This window comes from Neopsephotus bourkii, unplaced genomic scaffold (genome assembly GCF_033783945.1).
Source record: "Neopsephotus bourkii isolate Nb327-2 ecotype Australia unplaced genomic scaffold, CSIRO-AGI_Nbou_v1 NB_1433, whole genome shotgun sequence".
NCBI lineage: Eukaryota > Metazoa > Chordata > Aves > Psittaciformes > Psittacidae > Neopsephotus > Neopsephotus bourkii.
Genome location: NW_026901910.1, coordinates 3,291,678 through 3,311,702, shown reverse-complemented (window position 1 = coordinate 3,311,702; position 20,025 = coordinate 3,291,678). Strand labels below are relative to the sequence as shown.

Here is a 20,025-nt window from a genome sequence, read left to right as displayed (position 1 = left end):
GTCTTTCAGCCTGAAAAAAGCAGCCACCAAGTCAATCGTGTGATGAAAAAACAGGCACTTGACCAGAGCGAGGAGACAAGCACTGAGGCTCAGTGTGAGCAGGCTGCGTGCCCTCCTGGGTTAGCCGCATTTTGCCTTTACAGCAAGCCCTAGAAATCACAGCCTTGACTCATATCCTTGCCTTACAACCAGCTGTTGATACCCAGCACTGATCACTCAGCCCTTGCTTTTCCTGACATGTATTTACTCTTTATGCGTGTGTGTGGGTCCCTAAGGGGGAGAGTTAACAGCACCTTTGCACTTGTTGGGGTTAAGGAGTGCCCTCTTCTCCAAGGGAGGAAAGGCAAGCACAGCTTGGTTAATGATCCTTAAGGCTACTGCAGATTATAAACCTGGGTTTACTTGCAAAACATGAATGTTTAACCCTAACAAACTGTTCCTCAGTAATGCTTTCTTCTTCAATAAACTGTGAGAGCATCTTAAAAGCTCTTTCCCTTTGCATTCTGCAGTATGCGTAGGAAAGAAACCGAGTCTGACTCCAAGAGCTCACACAGGTTTCCTTCCCTCAATAGCAGTCACTGAGTGCTGGACCAATCTCCCTCAAGCCCTAACTTCAGCTGCATACCTCTATCCCTGTGTTATCAAAACCTAAATGCATTCTGCATCTCTCTCACACACAAACACAGAGAGAAATTTGGTAATACCCCAAAGCAGGAGCTTTTACAGGGGCAAACCAGTAACATATTCCTTGCCTATTCTATTAAACAGCCACAGCGCCCTTTATCTCTGAGAACAGACACCAGAACACATGGAAAAGGAAAAGAAGATTTAATTCTCCTTGCTGAAGGCAGCCCAAAAGGAGTCAGCAGTGTCCAAGCAGGCTTCTGAGCTTGTAAACCAAACCCTTAAGCTAATCCCTGCCTTGGTAACAGGCTGTGCAGTGTGTTAGTGTTAGCTGCAAGGGCTCCTCCTTATCACATTAAAATCCTGCTGCTTTGGAAGAAAACAAGATCCTCAAGAGATGCACAGAATAAAGGTGTATAAATGTTACCTGCATTTGTGTCTGTCTCTGTTCTTGCACCCAGGGCAGCAGCGTTACCAACACACAGCAGAGAATCATGAGAGCTACACAGCTGCTGGCCCATTTTATAATGGCCCTCATCAGGTAACCTACTGCCCAATGTGTTAATTAATGAAAACTTGTGACAGAAAATCACAAGTTTTCTTTACAAATTCTTTACAGTATTTCCTCGTTTTCTAACAAATAAAGAAATAGGGGAAAAAAAAAAAAAGTAATTCAAGCTACGTGTGGAGTTAAATTCCATAAACATTTGGGGGGGGGATTTAATGCTCCTGGAAGGGGGCAACCAACAGAAAGTAGCTCTATGCCATTCGGTGGTGAGGTGCTGCCATCCGGTGGCCAAACACTGCCAGCACCGCAGGCTCCACACGGTGCCCTAGGGGAAGGACCGGTCAAACAGCAGGGCTGGGCATCAGCCAGCAGCAGAGCTCCTCAGGACTCTGTTCTGTCCAGTGCTTTCATCATTACCTGGATGCTGGATTCTAAGCGTGCTGATGATGCCGTACTTGGAGGTGCCACGGACACTGTGGTAAAACGGGATTATCCCCCTGTAGGGGTGTGGGGAGTGAAGTGTTGATCTCTTTTTCAACAGGATCTAGTGACAGGATGGATGAAAGCTTTAGGGCAGCACCAGGAAAGGTTCAGACTGGATATAAGGAAGCATTTCAAACCCTGAAACAGGCTTCCTCAAGAGGGGTTGATGTCCCACACCTGTCAGTGCCCTTAACCTGCTTTCACTTAATGATCACATGCAACTCCTTTGCAACTGGAATGTCCTATTATTCCAGTGATGGATTTTATGGCCTGCAGTCATGACTTACACTAGCACTCCAGACTAAGTCTACGTACGTGAACAGGTCCAATGATATGCAAAGCATTTTAATGACCACCAGAGAGGTTGCATTCTAATGGACTTTTAGGTATGAGATCAAGGAGTGACAGCAATGATGGTGGCATCGTTGCAAAGCTGTGCTGAAGATTCCCAGCACCAGATTTCCCTCCTGGCTCTTTGGCTGTGGGAGCAGAGGCCAGACATTCATGCTCTACCCACTGTGCTGCTGGGCAGCCTGAAGCCACCACCCGAGAGGTTGCATTCAAATGGACTTTTAGGTATTGATTCGGAGAAAACTCCAGGAACAAACTTGCCAACAAAGCTTTCAAGCTGACAAGCAGGTATTTATTGCAGCATCGGGAGACACGGGGGATAGCTCCTAACGTGTGTCCCCGTATTGCTATACAAGCCATCCTTTTACAGTCCCTGGCCATACATACATATTAATGAGGCTACGTATGGATTACATCACTTTCCAGAGAGTTCCCCGCATACGTACAGAATTGTGGTGGTGGTCTCTGAGGGTCGTTTACTTCTTCCAACAATCTTCATCACTTCTGGCAGCCTTTGAAGCACACGCAGTAGATGCTCATACCAGTTTAATTGGTTGTTAGCATCAGAGACATAATAATCCTCCTACTTATCAGTTAGTTTAACTGTAGCCCACCCTGGACACCTGCAGTTCCCAGATACTCCTTATCCCCGTGTCCTGTTCTTCTAGACTGTTTTTCTTAAAACTATGCCAACTGCAACAATTTATCTTATGAGAATTCTCAGTTATGTTCTCCAGCTGTGCTCTTTTTTTCTATGCATCATGCACCTCAATAATTTTCCATTGCTACTGTTACAAAGCCATCAAACTTAGTATTACTTAAAACCAACTCTAGAGGTTTTTATATATTCCATTTTGTGGTTTTGTCCCCCCTTGTCTCAGTATGAAATTGAGGACTGACAGCAATGATGGTGGCACTGTTGCAAAGCTGTGTGCTGAAGATCCCCAGCACTGACTTTCCCTCCTGGCTCTTTGAAAATCACTCCACTGTGGCAACAGAGCAGTACTACTGGTACTATGTAGAGCACAATGTATGTCCTAATTGTATTGTAACTAATAAGCAACAGAATAGTTGCTTATTATCCCACAAGGCTGCCCAAATCCATGTCCCAGCAGAGACTTCATTAAATGAAGAGCCACCCCTGATCTTGCCCTCCCTAAGGGGAGGGACCTTGAGCTGATGAAATGATTCCAAGCCCAGAAGACTAATAACCAGTCTGTATTCTTACACCTGAAGTTAGGGACAGTGTGTTACATATTGAGTAATTGGCTCCTAAGTTCTCTGGAAAGTGAGCAGTTACCAATGCATTTAATGCAGGCGTATTTGGGTGACATCCTCTATTACAGGGAAAGGTACTCTGTACTTCAAACAACTGGTTGCAACCCCCTAAAAGCCCCTTTCATTACAGCAGGAGTTATCTAGCAAAACCAGCTCTGCACTGGCAATCAAAATTACGTACCTTGAGATAGAGGGAAGGGGCTAAAAAAGCAAGGGGTTAAAAAGCTGCTACAGCTCCAGCATTCTTTATTCACCAAGTACATTTCTTTTCACACTGATCAGGATGTACAAAAAGTGAAGAGAGAAACATTGTGATGCCCATTAAATAGTTTTTATTCTTTAGGACATGAATTGCATTTCCACTTGTTTACAGTAAAGTGCAATGATCTTCATCTCCGCTCCTGTGCACATGGTTCAAGTATTTAAAATGCCCAGAAAACTTTAACATTTTAGATTTTTATTTTTTTACAGCAGCTCAGTTATGGAGTTTTAGTCTGGCAAAATAAACCCAGATGTGACTACAGGTTTGGGTCCTTCAAGCTAATCCCCAACCTGGGGATTCCTCCAATACTAACTGCTAGTGGAATGCAGCTCCCAGCATCTTTAGTCTACCTCCTCGATGGTTGGTCCAGAAGAAGCTCCGCCAGATGGAGGAGCTCCACCACCAGGGAATCCACCAGGCATGCCACCAGGCATTCCTCCTGCACTCTGGTACAGCTTGGTGATGATGGGGTTGCAGACCTTCTCCAGCTCTTTCTGCTGGTGCTCAAACTCCTCCTTCTCAGCGGTCTACAGAACAAGAAAGGATGAAGAGCTCAGTATCTGTTGCTCACATTACATGGATACAGTCTGCAAGTTACCATTGCTACCTGGCTTGTGCATGTCAAGAGACCCAGTAATCTAGGCACAAGATCATTTCTTGCTCTGTCTAGTGATTTATGACTCCCTCAGATGACTCCTGGAGCTTACGCTGCCCTTGCAGCAACAGCACCTCATTTGAAGTTAAATGAATGTAGACTTTAAAGCTAGAGCTGTGCTTATGTGAATTAGGAGGAATTGACAGCTGTATGTTTGCAAGCTGTGGTCGCTCAGACATCCAAGGAAGGTACTTGGACCAACACAAGTCTTTCGACTTCTGGTGGAAACTACGAATGGCTTTGGAATCACTTTCATCACAGCAACCAGTTCTCCTCCAGCCTCCCAAGTTTTCTTGGTAGCCCAGTGAAAACACTGACCAAGCATGGAACATGACATACCTGGTTCTTGTCCAGCCAGTTGATGATTTCATTGCATTTGTCCAAGATTTTCTGCTTGTCCTCATCAGAGATCTTGCCCTGGAGCTTCTCATCTTCAACAGTAGCTTTCATATTGAATGCGTAAGACTCCAGGGAGTTCTTAGAAGACACTTTGTCACGCTGTTTCTCATCTTCTGCTTTGTATTTCTCTGCTTCCTGAACCATGCGCTCAATGTCTTCCTTGCTCAGCCGGCCTGTAAAACACAAGAGGCATTTGAGATCAGTTTTACAGTCAATCACTGTTAGTAAAAGATTGATTACTGCAGCTCCCCACTCTCAGAAAACAGAAGGATGCTTACCCTTGTCATTTGTGATCGTGATCTTGTTCTCCTTGCCAGTGCTCTTATCCACAGCAGACACGTTCAGGATGCCATTGGCATCAATATCAAAGGTTACTTCAATTTGAGGTACACCTCTGGGAGCAGGGGGGATACCAGTCAGCTCAAACTTGCCCAGCAAGTTGTTGTCCTTAGTCATGGCACGTTCTCCTTCATATACCTAGCAAGAAAAAAAACAGCAAATTAAGTTGCAAGTTTTGACCACACATCATTAACGATACTCTGTTCTCATGACAATTTTATCCTGAGGTGACATGGTCGCTCAGACATCCAAGGAAGGTACTTGGACCAACACAAGTCTTTCGACTTCTGGTGGAAACTACGAATGGCTTTGGAATCACTTTCATCACAGCAACCAGGTTTATTTACTGGCAAGCCTTGAACTGCAACACAACACCTCCAGCCCAAAATTTACCTTCTTGAGGCATTGACAAAGGCTTATAATTATGTGAGCATATTACCAGTTTGCCCCAGTGTTGCTTGCCTACCTGAATCAGCACACCAGGCTGGTTGTCTGAGTAAGTGGTGAATGTCTGAGTCTGCTTGGTGGGGATGGTGGTGTTCCGCTTGATCAGGACTGTCATGACACCTCCAGCTGTCTCAATACCAAGAGACAAGGGAGTCACATCCAACAGCAGCAGATCCTGGACATTCTCAGACTTGTCTCCAGACAGAATAGCAGCCTGAACAGCTGGAGGGGAGAGAAAACAAGCAATTAAGAGACGGCACCCATACACACTGCCCACCTCAGTTAAGCCCATGGCTCGCTCAGACATCCAAGGAAGGTTTTGGCCATCATTAGTAGACTTCTGGTGGAAACTACGAATGGCTTTGGAACCTGATTCATCATTGCAAGTCAATGTAAGCTTCTCACTGCTTTGAAAAGCTTTCCTAATTCAGGTGAAGACCTAGAGCCTACACCAGTACTGCTCTGAGACTTTAGTTCAGGTAGTACCAAGTTTAACACCACTATCCAGCTGTTTCAGCACAAAGATGGAGATCATTTATCGTTACCTGCACCATAAGCCACAGCTTCATCAGGGTTGATGCTCTTGTTCAGCTCTTTGCCGTTGAAGAAATCCTGCAGCAGTTTCTGGATCTTTGGGATACGAGTAGAGCCACCAACCAGCACGATGTCATGGATCTGGGACTTGTCGAGCTTGGCATCCCGCAGAGCCTTCTCCACTGGATCCAGGGTGCCACGGAACAGATCAGCATTCAGCTCTTCAAAGCGAGCTCTGGTGATGGAGGTGTAGAAGTCAATGCCCTCATAGAGAGAGTCTATTTCAATACTGGCCTGCGTGCTAGAAGACAGAGTACGCTTGGCACGCTCGCATGCGGTGCGGAGGCGACGAACTGCGCGCTTGTTCTCACTGATGTCCTTCTTGTGCTTCCGCTTGAACTCAGCAATGAAGTGGTTCACCATGCGGTTGTCGAAGTCTTCTCCACCCAAGTGGGTGTCACCTGCAGTAGATTTCACCTCGAAGATACCATCTTCAATGGTCAGAATAGATACATCAAAGGTGCCACCTCCAAGGTCAAAGATGAGAACGTTCCTTTCAGCACCAACCTGGAAAGAGATCAATTTTCACAATGCAATTCCATTTCCTACCACTAGCTTACCAAGTTTGCTAATAGATCATAAACAATCATTGCACCACAACTATACCTTCTTATCCAGACCATAGGCTATTGCAGCAGCTGTTGGCTCATTGATAATCCGCAGGACATTGAGCCCTGCAATGGTTCCAGCATCTTTTGTAGCCTGACGCTGAGAGTCGTTGAAATAGGCTGGGACAGTCACTACGGCATTGGTGACAGTCTATAAAAGAAGCAAGTGAAAAAATTATGTAGCTTTACCACTCAGATATGCACAATCATTACCTTTCAGTGACGTCCTAAACTCACCTTCCCAAGGTAGGCTTCTGCGATTTCCTTCATTTTGGTTAAAACCATGGAAGAAATTTCTTCTGGGTAGAAGCTCTTTGTCTCGCCTTTGTATTCTACCTGCACTTTCGGTCTGCCAGCATCGTTCACCACAGTGAAGGGCCAGTGCTTCATATCAGACTGGACAACAGAATCATCAAATCGACGTCCAATCAACCGTTTTGCATCTAAAAGATGACAGTTGGCCGTATTAAAAACGTTCATCCACAACAGTAATTCTTACTGTCCTGTCAAGACCCAGCTGGCATGTTTCACCTCCTGGGTATATACAAGCTTGTCAGCATAATCATACAGCTACCACAAAAATGCTGCAAGTGCTGCACCATAAACCACAGCGCAGTCTAAGAATCAGACTGAGACACTTAGTCAAGGCCACCTAACACTAAATGCCAAAAACCACCTGCAGTACCAACAGAAGATTAACTGGAAGGCACAAGCTTTTAATTATGCTTTCAGTAAATGCTATTAGTAATGCAGTTATATTATTCAGACTAAAACCAAATAAAGGCATTTTAATTGCCTAAGAGGATACTTTAACTGTGCTCAGTGTTTCTTATGACCAGGGACCATTTACCATCACCATACTAAGCTTCTGTATAGGAAATATAGAAATCCTACAGCCTTACCGAACACTGTATTGGTCGGATTCATTGCAACTTGGTTCTTTGCAGCATCGCCGATCAACCTCTCCGTGTCTGTGAAAGCCACGTAGCTTGGAGTGGTCCGGTTACCCTGATCGTTGGCAATGATTTCCACCTTCCCATGTTGGAATACACCAACACAGGAGTAGGTGGTGCCAAGATCGATTCCGACAGCTGGCCCCTTCGACATTTTGTCTGAAATAAGAAAGAAAAAGGAAATTAAAGCTTAGAGTAAATAAAACTTAAGTGGTTTAGTGCTGTTATCCCACACATAAATGCATGTAATAGCTCCACCGCTTGGCGTCCGGCCGCCATGGTGCCCGAGTGCGATCACGTGGTCAACCGTATCACGCGAGACTACAACGCCCATCATGCACCGCGCAATCACGTGGCCTCCGGCGGACATCTTACATGGCACCCGCACCGGCCCGTGTGCGCTGGCACAGCCCCAGCACCGCTGCGGCACCGGCCCTCCCCACCCCCCCCCCCCGCCCCTCCACCCCACTCCGCCGGCCCGCAGCCAACACATGGCGGTGCTGCAGCCTTTCTCCCTCCTCCATCCGCCCTCCCAGAGCTCCGGGACTACAACCCCCAGCATGCTCACCCGCTCCTTGACACAGACCCACCCCTCCCAACGACCGCACAGCCCCGGGCGCGCCCAGCGGGAGGAAACATGGACGCCGAGTCACCTCTATCTCCCTACACCACCCCCCCACCCCCCCCCCCGGTGGTTTAGTAAGTCATGGAACTGAGAACACAAAAACAAAAGGCACTACTAGAGCGCATTTACGGCAAAAAGAAAGGCAGCAACGCGTAAAGCTTTGCGAAACCACTGCCGCACCGTATGGCAAGGGAGAAAACCCACCACAGCAACGCTTTAAATGCATTTACCCCCAACCCATACCCTTTCCCCGCTATAAGAACGCCTTAAGCAGGTCCAGGCGCCCTCCCCACACCTCCAGACCCCGTTACCTGCGCGGCACACACAGGCCCAGGTACCACGAGGAGAAACAACCCCGTTACTGCTGCAGCTCAATGAGACCGTTCCGTGCCCGCCCCGCAGCCTTTAATACTAGCTGAGAACCTTCCAGAAGCGCCTGCCCCCTCGCTGAGCTCCAGCCAATCCGCTCGCGTACTCCGCCGCCCTTACAGCCAATGGAAGCCCGCGCCCTCCGTGACGCAGCAGGAAGGGGGCGTGCCCGCCGGCCGGCCGGTATTCTCGAACCTTCATGCGCTTTCCCCTTCTTCCTACCCCCCCAACCAGCCTGCAATGGGCGGGGGGCGGAGCTTCGCTAGCGCGGGAGCCAATGGTAGCCTTCCAGCGAGTGACGACACCGGCGAGCGTAGGCGGCCGGGGGCTCATTTGCATATTTGGCGCGAGAGGGGGAAGGCGCCTTCGGGATGTGTTTGGCCAATCGGGTCGCGGGGCGGGTGGGGTCATTTGCATAGAGGGCGCGGGAAGGCGGAGCGGGACGGCAAAAAATGGCGCTGTTCCCATACATATCCACATTCCCATCCTTATCCTTATTCCCATTCCTCTTCCTATTGCACCGAGCGGGTGGGCTCACACCCCCGGACGCTCCGAGCTGCTGTCAGCAGCGTTGTTCCGGTGCAGCGCCGCACAACCATGTGCGGTTGAGCACAATTAGCGACAGGCAGATCGAATCCAGCCGGAAGAGAGCCGGAGCAAAGCTGGAGGTGCAAAGGGCTCATCCCGGGTCACAGCACTGGGGATCGCCCTCTGCCCCGAGAGGAACGACGGCGTTTCTCATTCCCATGCTCGCAGCTGGTTGCCTGTCGCTTCCCATAGGCTTCCTCCAGCCGCTGTTTCAATAATATCTGTATTACCTCTGAATAATCCATAGCAGCAGCATGGATCTTCCTTGTTCGCTTTAAAAAGGCAGAAGGCACCATTCTGCCGTTTCTCCCCCAGCCTTGTTCTCTAATAGGCACAGAAAACCACGTTTGTGGGTTTAGGGTAGCATCAGTTTCCCCACAAAGCAGAATCCATCCTCCAAGCCCTACTTTCTAATCCATTCTAGTCTCCTTATCCATAATCGGCACTAATGCACCGAACCAACCTACGGGACAAGGTGACACATGGTCAGTGCATGCTGTCACCATGAGTGGGTCCATCAGAATGGAAATGGAGGCTCTGCATGGTGGAAAACTGTCCCTTGTCTTGGGAAGGGATCAAGTGAGCAGATGGACGCTGTGGGCATTGCGCTCGTCTCAGCACCTTAGGCTGAAAGCTGATCAAAGGTCAAATCCCATAAGGTCAGGCTCCAAGAGGAGTGCTGCTGCTTGCATTAAGTGTTTACATAGCGTAAAACTCTGGGTGGAAAAGTCAAAGGGAGTCCCTGGGAGGAGTGCTATATAAAACCATGCCCTAGGCAGCCTATGGGAGAGGACACAGTGGGAAAAGAGCAAAGGAACTTTTATGACCCGGGGTAAGAACTGCATGGAAAAGCAATTCCAATGCACTCAGGGCTGGCCTTAGACAAAACCACTCCTGGTAACTGCTGCAAGTCCAATACTGGGGGTACACACACTAACGACTGCTTCAAGTCTAATATTAGAGGCAAGGGGAACACCACACCAACGAATCTCTCCTTTCAGCTTATCCCAAACAAGTGACTGTTCATGCTCTGTAATACCTTGCTGTGTGCAAGCCTGCACCCAGATACAGATAGGCATCAATATCTCCTTCATAGCAACACTGAGTAACCTCTAATAGTGAGCATGACGCAGTTACCCAAGCTGGAAACCTGTTACCAGACCACTAATGTGCAGGTTCTCACTGGGAAATGCCACCAGGCTCCTGTTGGTGGTCTGACCATGGAGAGTCACTCCTCTTCTTGCTCTGCCATGCACAGGAACCTGAATCAGGACCTTTGGATGACAACGGAAAGTGTCATTTGGAGTTGGAACTTAGGGGGACAAGGTTAAAGACAGCAGGAGAAGGAAAAACTCCATATCATAGAACACTAACTGCCGCTCTCTTTTGCCTTGATAGATAAGGGCAGTCAATAGGAGCCCTCAACCCATATCTAACCAGGTACAGCAGAGCACACTCCACCCTGTTGAGAGTAAAGGCTCCCATGCTGCAGGGGAGATGCTTCAGGAATGCAGTGCTAACTTGCACTTAATACATCAATACATCACACACCAAGTCCCATGGGAGCCACATTGTTAACAGGGGATTGCTTTTTGGTTCTATTATTTGAAGTCATGGGCAGGATCTCAGCAGGATCTAAGAACAGCACTACCTGCATCTTGAAATAGTGACATTTACATGTGGAGCCATCCTTCACCCAGCAGACTGATAGCAAGTGAAGGCAGCCTAAAACAACAGTGAGTCAGTGCAGGGAGGAGGGCAGTTTGGCAAATGACTCATTACATTAGAAACTAAAGGCTGTTAACTGAGAGAAAAGTAGCTCATTTCATCAGAAGAATGAAGGTGCAGAGGGCTGGACAGTATCAAGTATTCTATGGGGAGGCTTTTCCGTAGTGATCCTATCATGACTGTGTTTTGAAGCTGGTTTAATGTATCAGAGATGAAGCACTGCTTCTCCTTTAAGGGTTTAAAGCAGAATTGGGAAGAGTGGAGATTACCAGACATGCTTCCTATTCATTTGTTATTTATACCACACTTCCCGGTTGGAGTTTGAAAATCACACATATCCAAGGAGATCCCTTCCCTTTCCCACCATGTTCTCCCCCTCCAGTGTCCCAGTACAGACTGATCCAAGTTTAAAATAACCCAAGATTTCCGATGCTGTACAGCAGCATGCAATTGCACAACTCCTCTCAAAACGTGCATTGCCTCAACAGGGTTTTGGGTGCCATCAAGAGCAAGTAATAGTGTTTCCTCATGAATCAGGGATAGAGAGGAGGACACACCTATGAGACCACTGTGGTTTGTTCTACCTGCTGTGTAATTATGTTGTCATTCTTCCTCCCAGGTTCCAGTAAAGAGGATTGCTGATGTTGGGAGACCTCTGTGCAAAACACCCCCGGGGGAAAGGAGGCTGAACCGTGGTGAGAGAAACCAACCACAGTCACATTCAGTTCCCCTGCACCTCCCTGACCGGAGATTCCTGTTGGCTTGTTCAAAATGCTTATCTTCAAAATGCTTGGAGAAGGTCTGAACTGCCCAAACACAGCTCTGTGTTGTTCAGGGTTCCACTGTGGTTCAGAGTAAGGCTGCAGTGTGTGGGAATGGGAAGGCAGTGTCACCACCTGTATGTGTGCTGTGTCTGAGCTGGCACTGTTTACCCTATTAGCTTGAAGCATCCTCATCCTCAGCCAAAATACCTCGTGTGAAATAGAACTCAAAACACCATTTATTTCAATACACCCAAAGTTTTACATATTTCTTACCATGGCATATAATTCAGACTGAAAAAATACCCAGGGAAAGACCAGCTTCCCACACTTTCTACCCTTAGAAACTGTATTTTTGACCCCATTCTTTTCATCCTTGGATCCAGCTTGACAGCATGTACCACAGAGCACAGAAGACAGAGCATTACTACAGGTTTAGTTGAGCTGTAGCACTTAAGCTGCAGCACATTTATTTATAAAACAACCAACTGAACAAAAAGAAAATAAAAGAAATAATTGATTCAAAGGAATCAATAATAAATATTTGCTTTCCTCTGAGTTGTTTGGACACAGTACAAGTACACCAATCATAGCAGGTAGAAGAGACGTAAGCTTAGTCTAGCTGCTGAGAAACAAAAGAAAGCTACATAGCATCGTATGCATTTAATCACACTAGTGATAACTGGTATATGGCAATAAATGCTTTAAGTACACTATTTTACAAAATAGAGTTTGGCTTACAGTTCATTTGCTTCCCTTGTGCAGCTCCTGATCCTATCATCCGGAGCTCAGAAAGTGTCCCTTTGATAATAAAACACCTTTGAAATGCTCTCTTTCTTGTATTCCCACTGAGTGATGAACATTTCCTCTTGGGCTTCATGCTAGCTCCTGAAGTGCAGAACTGACTCTGTGTTCACCTGTGAGATCAATGATGCGTGGTCTCGAAAGCACCGCAGTGATTTTGTAACCCGGGCCACACATCTTTGTTCCATAGCAGAAGGCCACAGTACTTTTCCCAATGTGGTTTATATACAGGGCAGTCTGTCCATACCTGGATGGTGGATGCATGTATTGCCTGCTTCCCAAAAGGGCTAGGAACAGATGGGAATAATCCCACACACCAGGGATTGCTTCCAACTACCTTTTCACTGGTGTCCATACACATTCCATCTCATGCAATCAGACAGCTCATGTAACAAGGAGTGACTTCCCTGCTCCAGGAGAGTTGGAGACCAGGAGAGGGCTGCCACTGCTGATCTGTCCTGCAGCCTGTTCCCATAGGAAAGAGACTGCCAGGAGCAGGTTGGGCAAATCCTAGCCAGCAGCAAGTGGCCTTCAGGCTGCAGTCACTAATTGCAAGTGACTCAAAGCTAACCTAGAGCATTTTGGTATTCAAACTGTAACCAGCTCAACTGTTACCCTTATTCTGTGGTAATAAGCTTCTGGTTGCTCTGGCATGTTACTGAGGAAAGCACTCCTGGTTTTATATGCATAGAATAAGTATCCTCAGATGCAACTCAGGTAACATTAAGCGCAATAAAGCAACCATACAAGATGCCACTAACTACTTCAGCAGTCCTGCTCATTGTCTTTGGGATTTTCCCAGCTCTGGAGTACCTTATAAGCACTTTAGGGTTCTTAAACCTTCAAGATCCAGGAAAAGAGCAACTGCAGAGATTGGTCCTGGTTGACTCTGGGGTAGAAGAACAAGTGAAATTCCTGTACATGTGATAGAAATGAGTGGCTGCTCTCAGGAAGAGAAGTTCTCAGATAGTATAGAGCAGGTTTGAAAACTGTTTCCCATACAGAAATAGCCAAAGCAGGGCCTGGCTTTGATCAGGTTGTCTTAAGAGCTCAAGCAAAGATAGAATTGTGGGTCTCTGTCTGGAAAGGAGGTTAATTATACTTCCTAGAGTGAAAGAATTATAGATGTGTGGTTCTTCTGTGCTGAGCCATCTCTTGGAGACTCATTCCACATACTAGAGAAAACCTTCCCCCCCTTAAATGAAGATTAAACAACCCCAAACCTTTTCTTAAGAGCAAATCATCCATCCAGGAATACAAGAATGTACAACCTACAACCTCAGTGGCTGGTGTGTAGCAGTGGGCAGAGCCAAGTCCTTCAGGGGAAAATATACATGACAAAAGTATGCACCTGCCTCCAGAGGAAGCCTGTTCCTATCTCCCATCATTTCCTATTGGCCTTCAACTGGACATTGTATTCCTTGGTGTGTAAATGGCATTTGGTGTGTAAATGGGACAATGCACATGAATATGTTCTAATGGAAGCAGCATTGTGCTCGTTTACTTGTCCCTGGTGTGTTTTCCTCACGATGTGCTGTGTCACTCCATCCTCCAGTCTTACCTGGATGCCTGAAGGTCAGCTCAAGTATGTTGTTTGTTCAGTCCTGGGAAGAGCTCTCTGTAAGGCTTCTACAGCATGGCTCAACCCAAAACTGGTGAATTCACAGCCTGGCAATAGCAAAGATAGCTTCCAAATGCTTCATCCAGGCTTTTCGGTAGGTTAGTGGCCCTCACTTGGAAGTACCACCTTCATTCTGGATTCAGTGCCTGATTCTCATCACGCTAAGGCTCATTTGTCACAGGTACCACTCCAGTGGCAGTGGAGTTACTGTGGCTTTGCAGTGCTGACCATACAAGCAGAGTCAGGCTCTTGGCCATATCTCTCTGGGTGCATAGTAAGTTTATTTGGCAATCATAGCACCTCTGTTGCCTTGACATAAAGGGTCCTTTCACTGTAGTGCAGAAGTTAGTTCAGACACATGCCTTAATACTGCATCTCTTGATTGTTTTGAGTGATCCTTTCATTTCCACTTCAGTTACAGCCTCCAGAAGTGCTTCAGTAGAAGGCTGAATGCAGAAGACATGGAGTGCCTGTCAGTCTGCTTTGAGGTTGAGCATGCCCCAAAATCTTCAGGTGAGACAATGCATCTTTGAGAAAGTTCTCCACAAGAGACTTCCCCACAAAAAACTCTGGAATATTTTGCATCTTTATGTCTCTCTTGATCCCTTTTTATAGAGTCCTGAGGTTTGGCTTCACTTCATTTGTACAGCGCTTTGCTGTTGTAGTTTTTAAATGCTCAGTGGTGTATTTCCAACAGAGATAACTTAAAAAGAAGGCTCCTTTTCCCCTCAAATGTATCTTTCTTCAGAAAATAATTCTGTATCAGAACCTCAGTGCTGGAAGATGTAAGAAAAAGTGGAGTGCGAGGGCTCCCTGTGGTGTGAATGATCACAAGTGATTAAAGTTAAGCTGACCAGGAGGATAACTAGCTAACCTAACAATTCCTATGTGGCTGGTGGTATGTGAAGTGTTTCTGGACAGCAGGAGTCTCCAGACAGCCGGTGGGCAGTCACACTGTCTGGAACGCTCGGCTTTGGGCTGGCACCATGACCAGCGTGGCTCCCATCTTCATCAGGTTGGTGTAGTCGACTTTCTTGGGCTCAGTTTCTTTCCCTTCCGCCTCCCTCTGGCTGTACTGGGGAGGAGTTAGATGGGGAGTAGCTTCCGTCGACAAAGTCCGTTGGCTGCGGGAGGCACTGTTGGCTGTCGACCTGGTTGAGGAGGAGCCTGAGCGCGAGCTCCTGGAACCAGAGGAAGAGGAGCTGGGCTTGACCAGATGGGCCTTGGGTGCCTCTGCATCTTCTCTGCAATCAAACAGACAACAGAGCTCAGATACCATGAGAACACTGAAGACATTCTACCAGACTGAATTGCTGCTGCAATAAGTTGCTGCACATCACCAGGACATACTTGTCCAGCAGTTTGAGCACGGTACAGGGTTTTCCAAGTTCTGTGCTATGCAGCTTTTTGAACTGAATTCCTTATTGCTCTGTGGAACTATTGATTGTATGGATTTAGAATAGATGCTGCACACGCCTGGCTCTTTGTGTGCAGCTTTGAGGTCTGTGGAACGAATGCCAGGTGTCAGTGCAGACAGTTCACAAGGAGCTGTCTGCTCCGTAATCCTTACTCATAATGACAAATGACCGAGGTGGGAATGAGACCGGTTCTTCTAGTTAAACAAAAAGAAACGTGGGTAGTAAGAGAAGTGCAAGAACTGGGCCCAGAGAGACAGAGAAGGAAACAGCCATGCACAGAAAGGGGATACAAAAGGCTGAAGCTCAGAGATTTGAAAGCAAAGAGAACAGGAAGAAGGGAAGAAACCAGCAGACACTACTTCCTTGCTAGCAGTCTGACACCCGGATGAGTAATCAGCGACTCAGGGATTACAAAGATGCCTAACGGTACATAGATGCTGTATGACAGCGTGCACTCTTTTACAAATAGAAGGATGGAACAAGGCAAAGGGGTTCTTCCAGGGCACGAACAGCTAAAACTCATTCCTGGAAGTATCTTTATCCAGGGCTTTCCTTCCTGAGGAGTTCAAGCTCAGTTGGCTTGTGACCAATCTCTGCTCAGGGGAGGTAAGCAGCAGACCTCACACGCATGTACCAGATGAGTTCAAAGAACATGCGTCAGCATTCTTGGTACACCCACTCTGGGTGAGGCTTCTCAGCTCTGCACGCAGGGGAGCTAAATCCAGAAGCACAGTTGTTCAGAAGACTCAAGAAGGACCTGCCTGCTCCTAGCATTCCCTACAGGGATTGCCATTGAAAAAGCAGAACCAAGCAAACAAACCAACCACCTCTCAAAACCACATTCAAGTGGGTCGAATTTAAGTACTGGAGAAGATTATGCAAATGCTTTCAAACTGATGAAATGGCAGGTGTCAGAATATTTTGTTGACTTTCATGATAATATGTCCTGGGGAGAGGGAAAAAAGAGATTTTCATCTACCTAATTTTCTGGAATTTCTTCACAAAGTTTCTCACAGTCAAGAAATGTGTCACTAATGTTTTAGGGAGGCTTTAAAAGCTTTTTAGAGCAACCTTTTAAAGCACTTAACACCCAGGTTACTTAAAACTGTAGTGAAAAGATGTGTGAAACCGAAAGGAGGGAGGATGGGAGATGGGGGATTAAATCAAAGGTGTTACCTGATTTCATTTGGTGCCTCCTCTTCCTCATATCTCTTCTTTTCTTTCCTCCTTATCGTCAGCCTCACTATGAGGAGGAGGAGGGAAAGCCCCACCACCACACCACAAACTGCTCCTGCAATCATGCCGATGTTTTGTGCATCTGTGGCCCAGAAACAAGTGTGTTAGGTGGTAAACTCTCACTAGGGTCATACGGTCAGGTTCTAGTCCATAATGCAGCTGGGTATAAATCAGAGCAGAATGTATTAGTCTATTTATTTAGGTGTGTCTCCACACTGGGGTTGAACCAGTTTATCTTCAGGCATTGTTTCTAAAGGTGAGCTAACACTGGTAAAGGTATTCACCTCTGGAAGGGTGGGATCACAAGTGCTTTGCCTTTAGCTATGGGTGAGAACTGAAGGAGAGAAAGAGTTCTCCAAGGAATAATTCCCTCATGAGAGCACAGAACCACAGACAGGACAACTCACATGTGAAACACAGCACCAAGCAGTTCCCGAGAGAAAGTGTGTTTGAACTGCAAATGTTTCCCCACGGAGATTTTGCTTTTCCTCCAACTCACCCTGAAGTTATTACAATCCACTTGAAGAATGAATTATTGAGTTGGGAGAAAAGTGAACTGAGGGTGTAGACAGGAAGGAGGAAAGGAGAACCACACTGTGCGAGGTGTTTTTCATTCATCATAACAGAGTTAAGGAGAGAACACTTCCTAGCGTATATGGGCCCTTAGCCGATGCTTTATGACAACTTCTTTTGATAAGAGCGGTTAGGTTGGGTTGGTTTAAAAGTTGTTTCCTTAAGGCTTGTCCCTATGGAGGGCTTAGCAAACCAAAGTGAGGTTTTAAGCCAATTCAGTTCAATTGGTGTAAAAGCTGCCTGGATGCTTTTACTTCAGATGCCTGAGGCAGATGGGTTTTCTCCTTGCTACATGACCATATTCCAGTTATTTCAGGCCTGGCTGGGCAGCAAGATTCCAAAGCTATGGAATCTCCAAGAGCCTTCTCTATTAGCAGGCTTTTGTTACAGCAGTTCCAGCTCCTGCTGATCTCCCCTGAGGGCTGCACGTAAAAACCTGCTAAACTATTGTTTGCATGTGTCCTCAATGTGGTGCTAAACTCCACCCTTTTCCTTACCTAGACGTGGACACACCCTCGATGGGGTTAACCAGGTAAAACACTGATTTTAATCTCTGGTGTTCAGGACAGAGTTTATTAAGTCTGGATTGAAACCAAATTATGTCCAAAGTTGCTTTTTATTCTGCACATTACTTCATGTCAGCCTTTCCAGCTGCCTTTAGACACTTTGCTGTCCCAAGTGCAACAGATACAACGTTTGGAATTGGAACAATGGAATATTCACACAGAGGTTTTATGCTGGAGAGTAATGTCATGCAATCACTCCAGCCAGAAGTACCTTAAAATCTAGGGACTCTGGAACCTCTCACTCACTGGTTTTCCCCTCATATTTCATTAGTCATTGTAAAACCCTAAATTTCTAACAGACCAAACCATGTGAGCCCAAATGATGTGTTTACCACTTTAGATTATACAGAGGACCGTCTGCAAACAAAAAATGCAGTGTATGAGAACAGCTTCATGTCGTTGAAGTATGCAAGGGCAAAGGTGTGGCAAGTTCACCAGGCGAGATGGGACAGATGTGAAGCAGCATTGCTCAAACTGTGGTGCAAATACTAGTTATGTGCCAACACTTACGCTGCACTGTCACCTGAACAACACAGGTTTCTTGTCCAGCCTCATTGGTGGCAATGCATTGGTATAACCCTGTGCTCATCTGTGTAAGATTCTTCAGTAGGACTTGCCCAGGATTAGAAATGTCTGAAACAGGAAAAACAACACTGGGATTAATAAAGACTAGGAAAGCTTAACAGAAGCACAGACTGAGCTTCCAGGTCAAATCAGTTTAAGAACAATCAATGATGTCTCACAAAAGATCATTTGTCAGCCTTCAGCAGAACACTAAATCTCCTACATGCACTTCCTTGTCCAGCTGCAGTAGCATGATCACTGTTATATCATTGCTCTCACTGCCACCAAGGGATCCCCATTTAAAAAGCAGGCATGTGAGCACGTACATGCGGGTGGTTACGTGGCTTTGAGTGTACCTAGAGCCCTAAGAGGAAGTGATCTGACTTACTGACTCTCGATGTAGGTGGGAGATGCTCAGCTCTGTCTTCCTCATTTATGCGCTGCCATCGGTAGGAGATGGGTGCAGTGCCAGAGGCAGAGCGGCACTGCAAGGACAGTTCCTTGCCTTCCAACAGCTCCCCTTCTAGCCAGCACTTGGGCTTGGAAGGCTTTTCTAGAAGGGACAAAAGACAAGTCATGCAAATGCATCAGGCTGTTTCCTTAGTGGAAAGCCTTTCTTTGGCAAAGTACGTCACTTAAGCAGCTTCTCTGGTATGCATTAAGGAATTACATCGCTGCTGTTTGTTAGGGGACTTTAACTGCAACTGTGTGCAACTTCATAGTCTAAGAAGTAAAGCTGGCTGGCTCAGATATAGAAATGACATGTATATTCCATATATTCCTTATAATAGTCTGGGGCAGTTTGCCTCATGGATACTTGCCTCAGTGGAGCGGTATCATTGTGCTCCTATTCTAGGTGCTATTTAGAGAATATCCTTTCCCTCCCCCTACTTCTCCATTTCTTCCTTCTCCCCACAGCATTTGGCAGGCCACAGCACTTCTTCCACAGGAAACGCTAACCCCAGCAGCTTATTTGTCACCTCCACTGACTTGGATTGGTTTGGGGTCCTGGGACATGAACCTACAGTCTTCAGCGGGAGATCTGTATCACCAGCTAAGCTAGAATATCAGCTTGATCATAGATGGTCAGCAGATGAGGTCATGGAGGTAATTCGGTAAGAACAGTTCATATGATTTTGAAGGCAATTACACTTGCCTCAAAACAGTTCTTTAGGCTCTTCCTGTGTCCTGTTCTGTGCCAAAAAATGCAAAGGCAGACATGGAGCTGGACCGTGGAACCTGATCATGACACATCTTTGTGTATTTATACCCTGCTGAAATAAATCTCTGCCCAGGAAATGAGGCTAGCAATTTTTTCTTCCTTGGCAGAGCAATGCAATGTGCTTACCTACAACCTTCAGGGTGATGCGAGCCCATTCGTACTGCCCAGCATTCTTAACCTTACAAATGTACTTCCCCGCATCACTGGACTGCAGGGATATGATCTGTAAGGATGCATCTCCAGCGAGGAAGTTTGATGTGAAGGAAACGCGCCCTTTCTGTTCCTCATTCAGGTCATCATACACGCGGCCCCCAGAGTAAGTGATCACCTGAGGAACAGAGAGAGTCACTGTTGTGCCTGTGTGTCACATATACAACCAGTTGTAATCTTACATTCATATGGACAACAAATCAGTGCATGTCCATGAGCTGCAGACTAAGGTTCTGCAT

The 20,025-nt window shown here is 46.6% G+C and overlaps 2 protein-coding genes, 1 long non-coding RNA gene and 3 other non-coding genes across 6 annotated transcripts in view; all 6 read right to left on the bottom strand.

The window, feature by feature from the left end:
- Positions 1-3,553: 3,553 nt before the first annotated feature.
- Positions 3,554-8,606, bottom strand: HSPA8 (heat shock protein family A (Hsp70) member 8). The gene is made up of 9 exons (XM_061368497.1): positions 8,438-8,606; positions 7,451-7,660; positions 6,786-6,991; positions 6,547-6,699; positions 5,892-6,447; positions 5,366-5,568; positions 4,839-5,037; positions 4,501-4,733; positions 3,554-4,033 (listed from the first exon to the last, which is right to left on the bottom strand). The coding sequence occupies exons 2-9, from the start codon at positions 7,653-7,655 to the stop codon at positions 3,848-3,850; spliced, it is 1,941 nt and encodes a 646-aa protein (XP_061224481.1). The 5' UTR covers positions 7,656-7,660; positions 8,438-8,606; the 3' UTR covers positions 3,554-3,847.
- LOC133220472 (small nucleolar RNA SNORD14) lies at positions 4,329-4,425 on the bottom strand. The gene has a single exon (XR_009727744.1). It is a non-coding gene; the product is annotated as a small nucleolar RNA SNORD14 (small nucleolar RNA).
- Positions 5,136-5,232, bottom strand: LOC133220471 (small nucleolar RNA SNORD14). Its single transcript, XR_009727743.1, has one exon. It is a non-coding gene; the product is annotated as a small nucleolar RNA SNORD14 (small nucleolar RNA).
- On the bottom strand, positions 5,642-5,732 carry LOC133220470 (small nucleolar RNA SNORD14). Its single transcript, XR_009727742.1, has one exon. It is a non-coding gene; the product is annotated as a small nucleolar RNA SNORD14 (small nucleolar RNA).
- A 3,396-nt stretch (positions 8,607-12,002) lies between the features above and the next one.
- On the bottom strand, positions 12,003-14,536 carry LOC133220412 (uncharacterized). Its single transcript, XR_009727712.1, has 2 exons — positions 13,938-14,536; positions 12,003-12,489 (listed from the first exon to the last, which is right to left on the bottom strand). It is a non-coding gene; the product is annotated as an uncharacterized LOC133220412 (long non-coding RNA).
- A 34-nt stretch (positions 14,537-14,570) lies between these two features.
- Positions 14,571-20,025, bottom strand: part of CLMP (CXADR like membrane protein) — a 34,753-nt gene continuing 29,298 nt past the window's right edge. The window contains exons 3-7 of the mRNA XM_061368492.1: positions 19,703-19,904; positions 18,743-18,907; positions 18,301-18,423; positions 16,592-16,733; positions 14,571-15,241 (exon numbers count right to left, since the gene is read on the bottom strand). Of these exons, the coding sequence (XP_061224476.1) occupies positions 14,947-15,241; positions 16,592-16,733; positions 18,301-18,423; positions 18,743-18,907; positions 19,703-19,904 (927 nt within the window). The 3' untranslated portion in view covers positions 14,571-14,946. The remainder of the gene's footprint in view (positions 15,242-16,591; positions 16,734-18,300; positions 18,424-18,742; positions 18,908-19,702; positions 19,905-20,025) is intronic.